General features: G+C 55.2%; 2 protein-coding genes across 3 annotated transcripts; one reads left to right on the top strand and one right to left on the bottom strand.

Moving 5' to 3' along the window:
- Positions 1–500: 500 nt before the first annotated feature.
- PAFAH1B3 (platelet activating factor acetylhydrolase 1b catalytic subunit 3) lies at positions 501–3,096 on the bottom strand. Of its 2 annotated transcripts, XM_081216360.1 has the most exons (5): positions 2,590–3,089; positions 2,299–2,388; positions 1,499–1,615; positions 1,298–1,420; positions 501–832 (listed from the first exon to the last, which is right to left on the bottom strand). In XM_081216360.1, the coding sequence occupies exons 1-5, from the start codon at positions 2,665–2,667 to the stop codon at positions 542–544; spliced, it is 699 nt and encodes a 232-aa protein (XP_081072486.1). In that variant the 5' UTR covers positions 2,668–3,089; the 3' UTR covers positions 501–541. The 2 variants fall into 2 exon arrangements, with proteins under 2 accessions (XP_081072486.1, XP_081072487.1); XM_081216361.1 differs by lacking the exon at positions 1,298–1,420 and having other exon boundaries at positions 2,590–3,096.
- Positions 3,097–5,714: 2,618 nt separating this feature from the next.
- PRR19 (proline rich 19) lies at positions 5,715–6,892 on the top strand (the record flags this gene model as incomplete). The annotated part of the gene is made up of 2 exons (XM_081216803.1): positions 5,715–6,333; positions 6,420–6,892. 2 exons carry the CDS (start codon positions 5,715–5,717, stop codon positions 6,890–6,892), a joined length of 1,092 nt encoding a protein of 363 aa, XP_081072929.1.
- Positions 6,893–7,716: the final 824 nt, after the last annotated feature.

Here is a 7,716-nt window from a genome sequence, read left to right as displayed (position 1 = left end):
GAGCCAGCACTGCAGCCAGGCCAGAAGGAACCTCTCCTGGTTTATGCCTCTGTCACAGCCTGTGGACAGTGCTTCTCTGGAGAGAAAAATACCCATACGCTGTGTGGAGGGATGACTGCTAGGGGTGGGAAGGTCAGGAAGCTTCCACAGGAAGTCACACTTAAGCTAGGACCAGAGCACCAGAAGTTCCAGTCGGGGAAGAGCATGTGCAGATTGGAGGGCAGCTTTGGGTGAGCTCTTGACTGTTGGGTCACCCAGAATTCTTGCTTGACCGTGATCCTATAGGGCCATGTTAGCAAGCCAGTTTCACTTCGTGTTTTACTGATTGGTCGTCCCTGCCTGGAGCACCACTGTGATGACTGAAATCTGCCTGACTTTACAAGAGCCAGAGTATCTTGATGGATTGGTGCGGCCTGCCTTGGGCAGAGATGCAGGGTCACAGACATTGGAGTCGAGATTCAGGTACCCACACGGGCTTGGCCATAAAGCAGAGAATGGGAGACTGAAGAATGAAAATTTAATGTTGCAGGAAGGCAGATGCTTAGGGTGTGGGTTCTGGCAGGGGAGCACCACCCTGTCCCTGGTCTTGGGCGAGCAGACGCAGAAGCAGGGAGTGCAGGGTCCGGCAAACAGGTGTGTACCCCAGCCGGCTGAGATGCAGGTAATCATACATGTCATGGTGGCTTATGGTACCATCTGAGTGCACAAAGCCAGGGTCTGCGTCCAGGAAGTGCGCCCGTGGGTGGCCAGCCAGTGCTGCCCGTACCAGCTCATTCACCTGTCGGTTTTTCTCACGAAGTGGGTTGGGGTGCTGGCCCCGAGGAAGCAGGCCCTGAGGAAGACAAGAAGAGTTGTGAGGAGGCATCCTACCAGCCTCTGGGTATCCTGTTCCCTGTGCCAAACTGTCCTCCACCCCCCACCAGTAAGTCCCCAGCTGCAGAATACACTAGGGATGGGAAGATGATGGTCTGAGACCTTATTCTAGAAGTGAGACCTTCTAGAAGTGATGGAGGCAAGATTAACCCTGGGAATGCCTGACAACTTTTGGCTATTTAAGTGTCTTGAATTTCTCAACACCCCGAGAATCTCTAGCAGTCTCTTGGGCAAAAGGGGCTAACTGGTCCCTGAACACGTCCTTAACCACAGCCCCTCTGATGGGTGTAGCAAGCTTCAACATGAGGTTCTGCCTTCAGCCACTGCACTGTGCTAAGCTGCCCAGAACTGTGCAGCTGTGGCTACACCTGAAGGGGTCCCAGAACACTGCCGTTCTTCCTTTCCCACCCTCCCACTCTCTCACCAGCACCACGACCCGGGCCTGGGGCTGCCGCTGGTTCACCAGTTGCACGATGGCCTTGATGCCTCCAGCCACCTGCTCTGCGGTGTGCCCGTGGTTATTGGTACCCACCCAGACCACCACAATCTGTGGAAAGAGAGGCATGAAGCAGTGGTGAGGGGGCAGGCTAAGGGTGCTCTAGCTGCCCATTCAACTGCTGCTCACCTTGGGCCGGATGTGTTCCAGCTCCCCGTTCTCCAGACGCCACAGCACGTGCTGCGTGTTGTCACCGCCAATGCCAAAGTTAAGTGCATGAAGAGGGGAAAAGAGCTCCCGCCAGATCTGTGGGCACGAAGTGGTGTGGGCACATGGGGCACTGTCAGCATGGACCACCACTCTCTATCCAAAGGTTAACCAAATATCATCATGGAAGAGCCTTGCTTTACGGAAGCAGTCTGGTTAAATCGCACCTTGAGCAAACCCCAATATGGTCAAACCTCACTTTATGCAAACCCATTACAGTCTCACTTTCACAAAACCCCATGGAAGCAGGACTCCCTTCACGGAAGCCTATTCTACTTGAGCCAGGCATCGAACCAACAGCATTCCAGTAGAACCTCACTTTGAGGAAAGCCATGGTTTAACGTCGCTTAATGGAAAGATATAATTGAGCCCCCTTAGTAGAGACATATTACCGTTGACCGTCACTTTGTGGAAATAACTATAGCTTTGTGGAAATCCATTAGGGCTGGGCACTAGTTTAAGCAAACAAAGAGCCTCATCCTAGGCAATCTTGCACGAAGCCTCATTTTAAGTCTCACTATACACAAACCCAGTATGACAAAGCCAGGACACACACTTCCTTCTCAGTAGAATGTGGCACATTATACTGAGATTCTGGGTGCCCGGCGCTACCTGAGGCTATTTCGGGTACCCCATACACCGCCTGGCCTGGGCTCTGGTCCAGGTCTGTCAGTGAGGGCACAGACCTGGGTGGGGCAGGAAGAGAGAGGGACGGGCCTCACCTCGCACTGGTGCATTAGCTGGACTAAGGAGTCCCCGATGAAGACGACTTCGGGTTCTTTATCTTTGCTGTCGGCTACGAACCGATGGTGCTTTGGGGACGTAAAGGGGAGTCAATGGCACGCGCGCTGCTGGGCCCGCCCCGCCCCGCTTCCTTAGGCGGCACCACGCCAACTGCCCTCAGTTTTCCAATCTCGTAATGAGAGCGGCGCAAACCAGCTACTCTCTCAGAGCCTCCCCCCACCCCCGCCCCCAGCCCCGGACTCCGGAGTATCGCGGGCGGGGTCGCTCACCAGGGACATCCAGCGCCCGTCGCCCTGCACGTCCTGCACCGGCGTGGGCTTGCTGGCTGGGTTCTCTTCTCCACTCATCTTGGCGCCGCGGCTCCAGCAGGATGAGCGAGCGCGGTCAGCCCGGGAGTGTTCCCGGAGGAGGCGGCGCCGCCACGCCCACCCCTACCCCTCAGGCAACAATGGACTGTCCCGAAGCCCGCACTCTAGCGGAGGGCGCGGCCGATCCCGGGCACCGCCTCCTCTCCGGGGCGGAAACCTTCACTTAGAGGAATTGGCCTTGCTTCCCCCACGGCGGCCGCGCAGTGGGCTCGTCCGGAGGTTCCTGCCCGGGCCGCTCACTCTCCGGCAGCGGCGGCGGCACGGGGCGTGGGGGGAGGCGAGACCATCCAGCACCCGTGGAGGGGAGGAGGGAGAAACCACCCTACCGTGAAAGCAGAGTCGGGGAAATCTAGCGCCCTTCCTCGTGGGAAGAAACCATTTGCTGTAGGGCGAGAAATGTGGGGAAGGAACCACCTACTGTGTGTGGGGGTGTGTGTCTGTGTCTGTGTCTCATTCACGTGGTGGTAGGGGAGTGAGTGGACGAGTCCATGCTTGGATCCTTGAGGGACGCACCTGGCCAGGAAGGGACGCTCCCATTTTCTTCTGACGTGGGGGACAGAAAAGGAGGATGGAAATGTGAAAATTAGAGGCTCAGCTGTAAGGAGACACTCACGCCAAGGCAGTGCCAGGACTTTAGTGAGCCTATCTGCTCATGGGCCTCCCCTGCTCAAATTATGCCCGTTTTTGTGGCATAATTTCTAAACTATATGTCTTTGCATTACAGACATTACCCTGCAAAGAGGATAGTAGAAGATGCAGAAAGGTAAAGGAAATTAGAGATGCTGCAAGGCCCAGGTCCAGCCTGGAGCCCCTCCCGCGCAGCTCATCTTACAGATCTGTGGCCTCTGCGCCCCTCCCTAAACCTAGGGCTGACCAACAGCTTCAGTTGGGTGTGTCTGAGCTCCAAAACCTACATCCACAGCCAAGGCCACCTAAGGTCCGCTGCCCCCCACCTCCTGCCCCAAATTTATCTCAGTCCTCAAGTCTTCCCAGATCTCCCTGTTCTGGGGGACCAGGTGGGGGTCCCACACCACCCTCAAAGTCCTGGTCATATTCCTGTAGCTCCACTCCCAGATGGGATCTTCCTATCTATTCATTCCTTCTAGGTAGGTTGATACTGAGATATAGAGATGAATCTTATTTATTGTGTTTGTGTTTTGCCTCAATCCACTTGTCTGGAACAGGGCCTGACTCACAGTATTAATAACAAGTACTATCTATGGCTGTTCACAAGTACTTGCTGAACGAGTATTAAAGGAATGGGTCAGATCCTGGCCTTGTCCCAGCGTGTTGGGGGGGGGCAGATCCAGACACAAAGCTGAGGGAGGGATCAAGGTTGTGATTAAGGAATGCACAGGGGACCTCTGTGGGAGAAGAAAGAGAAGGACTCAGGGTGAGGGATTTCCTAGAAGGAGTAGTATCTAAGGAGTTCGGCTTTGAAAGATAGTGAAGGTTGGGCAAGCAACATTACCAGGTAATACAGAATATAGCTTTTTACGGTATGGGGAATACCCTGGCATACCGTGATTTGAAACTCTGAGGGGGAATTCACTGGTGGCCTAGTGGTTAGGATTCTGGGCTTTCACTGCTGTGGGCTGGGGTCCAATCCCTGGTCAGGAAACTGAGATCCCGCAAATCACACGGCCAAAAAAAAAAACAAAAACAAAACAGTCCGAGGGGACAAGTGTAGTGAGAAACAAAATTTACAGGCATCCATTCACCAAGCGCTGTTTTCAAATTGTATGTTGGCTCATTTCATACTTACAGCAGTTATAAGAAGCGGAAGATACCAACTCCATTTTACAGATTAGGAAACTGAAGCTCTGAGCAGTTACATACTTTTCCGAGGTCACAGAGCTCAAATGTGCCTGGGCATTTGAACCTAGGTAGTGTAGCTCTGGAGCCTAGCTCTAAATGACGACACTATACTGACTCTCTAGGGATAAAGCCTGTGACTGCTTGGAGACTGGCTGTGTGTAGGGCTACCGTAGCCCTTCTCCCCCTTGGCTTCGCCTACACCTCGGCGCTCCAGAGAGAAAGTCCGCGATAGATGTCTAAACCAATCAGCATTGAGGAAGGGGGCGGGCCTAGTGGACCTCACAGCCAATTGGTGGATAGGAGGTGCCTAAGGACAAATGAAAGAGGTTTCCGGATGTGAGGTCGGGAGGGGCGCGGGGCTATAACCTGCACTCTGGGCAGCTGGCACGTGCCCCTGGGCCTGTGCCTCTTGGGGTGGGGGTGGGGAGCCAAAGGGCGTGGGAGGGGCACGCGCATGCGTGCTTGCACCGAGGCCTTGTGTGAGGCCCGGAAGAACATCAGGCGCGTCGAGAGCTAGGGTCACCGCGGAAAAGAAGCCATTGTACCCCACAGCCACGTGGAGTGGGCGTGGTTCGTTGGGGGCAGGAGAAGGTGAAGTGCCCTTCCCCTTCCCTGCCCCCACCAACTGTACTCCCTTCCCTACCTCATCTGCCCCACGAAGCCTTGTTTCCTACCCCCTTCTATGACCAGGCCCCAGTCCCTGATAGCTTCTCTGTTGCCCTTTCTGTCCTACCGAGTTATTCTCTGTTTCTCCAACTTCCATTCTCTTTCCTGCCTTTGTCTCTCTACCATCTCTCTCTGCTTTCTGTATTCTCCAGTACCTCCTCTACCCCTGGATTTCTCCTCTGTTCAAAGTCCCCTTCTGGTTCACCAGATCCCTCCAATATCATGATCCCTTTCCCATCTCCCATTTTATAGCTATTTCTTCATATCCCTGTTCTCTCTAACCCTTTCTCTATCCCCTGATAAATCTTCCCGTTCAGCATGACTCCCTTGACCTCATCCTACTCCTATGACCCTGCCTTTTTTTCTGACCTTACCCTGACCAAGCCTTTTCCAGTTGCTCTCCACCAATCCCTTTGTCTCATCTTGTGTCTCTAAATAGTACTCCCAGCTCACCCCAAACCATCTCTTCTCACTACTCACTTCTAGGTCTTTGACTTATCTGCATGCTGATGACCACCCTGTCTTTTATCTTCCAGGGCACCATGGACCCCAGGGGGCCAGCCCCCAAGCCTTTCCAGCGGCCTGAGAAACCTGGTCGTGTCCGCCGTCGGAAGACCAGGCGGGAGCTTAACGAGGCCCTGGTGGGCAGTCGCCGGTCATTGGCCCATCAGGATCCTGCTGTGGCCAGTCGGGATCCACATGTGGTCCTCCGGAATTCTGTGGCGCCTGCTGACCCCAAGCACGTGGTCATAACCCAGGGGCGCCTGAGCCGGGAGCACCGGGGTCTCTTCAACCACGAAGTGAAATCTCTGGACGTGGCACGGCTGCTTAGCAGTGGGTTCCTAGAGTCAGGCACCCCTGCACTTCCCACCAAGTCCTCCCCAAGCCCAGGCAGGGCCCAAGAACCAGCCCCACCGTCAAGGGGCAAGGAAAACCAAGTGCCTGGAGCCTCGGGCCCAGTCCCCCCCAGTCCCCCCCAGCTCCCTGGCTTGGGGCAGCTGCTGGGGGAGCTGCAATGCCAGCTGATTCTGCCACAGGCCTTCCCCAGGAGGAACCTAGTACAAGAGTCCAGGGATGCCATTGTGGGCACTTTACAGGCCTGCCATGGCTGCGTGCCTGACCTTACCCTGGTGCTCCGGGGCTGCCAGCCACACTTGCCAGGTGAGCTCACCTCCTGCCCCCTGAGCTTCCTTTTCTTTTGTCTGCTCTATCTCAGCTGTGCCCCATGCTTCTTTCCTCTGTGCCAGGGACCAAGCCTAGGGGCCCTACGAGACAAAGGATGACACCCTCCTGGATCAACAGCCCTGAGGAGGCCCCAGGGGAGGGGAGGCAGAGGAGGCGAGAGGGGACAAAGGAGCTCACCTTCGCAGTGCCTCACACCTCCAGCACTCCTACTGTGTACCCGGTGAAACTGGCACCACCTAAAGATCCCTGGCCACCCCCATTGTCCTCGTTGCCTTCACCATCTGGGGCACCCTGCGGCCCCCCAACAGCCTTTGATCTGCTGAAAAGCATCTGGCTGGTAGACACACCTCCCCCTCCCCGGCCTTGGGGGATTGGCTCACCACAACCCCTGCCTCAGCCACCATCACCCTTGTTGTCCCGAACCTCTGCCCTGGACTGGAGCCCCAGCCCCCCTGCCCCACTTCCCAGCCTCTCCTGGGTGGTGGCCCGGAGCAGCCCAGAGGCCTGGTGCTTTCCACCCATGAGACTGTACTGAGCAGGCTGAGGCTGGGTTGGGGGAAGGAATCCCATACTCTGATCACTTCAATAAAGTACCTTCCTCCTGATCCTCTTGGTTTTTAGTGAGTGGCTGGCCCAGGAGAGCAGCTTTTCCTAGCTCTGAGTTCTGGGTCCAGGGTGGAGGGGAAGGTACTGTCACTTGTCGCCTTCCTAGGGCCCAGGGGCCTTCAGTCAGTCTAACACATCCACCCACTGAGGCCAACTATGTGTTCAACTCTGAGCTCTGATAATGCTGGGGCTCCAGAGAGTGAGACTGAGGCTGTATCCCCAGGGGACTCCCAGTACAGTGGTGAACACAGACAGTTTCAGCCCTAGTGGTTGCATCTGGGGGAGAGAGAGGTGCAGGGGCTGAGGGAGTCCAAGGAGGGAGTCATGACTCTGCCCTGCTGATGAGGGAGTTGACATAAGACCCTTGTATTTTTTAAGTTTGGTAGACACTTGCTAGTAGAGAAGGAAAAGAATATTTCAGGCAATCTAGAAATGCTCTTCTGTGGAACAGCATGCGCAAGGCCTGGAGGAAGGCAAATAGGGGATGTGGGACCATTTTCATTCAGCCTATATCCCTAGGCCATGCTGGGATCTAGAGTGAGTCACGTCTGGGCTTTGCCTATGAGAGGCTTCTGGTCTGGTGGGCACAGGAACAGTGTGTGTGCAGCATCCGGGCAGGAATGGCACATGAGGCCTGGATGTGGCGACAGACTTTTTTCTTTGGGCTACAGTACATTTAACATTTTAGAATCAGTTATCTACTGTTACAAACCAGTGCGCTTGATTTGAAAAAAAAAATTTTTGGCTTCTCTC

Source organism: Mesoplodon bidens (assembly GCF_964165515.1).
Source record: "Mesoplodon bidens genome assembly, chromosome: 18".
Taxonomy (NCBI): domain Eukaryota; kingdom Metazoa; phylum Chordata; class Mammalia; order Artiodactyla; family Ziphiidae; genus Mesoplodon; species Mesoplodon bidens.
This window is presented reverse-complemented; position numbering and strand designations above follow the sequence as displayed.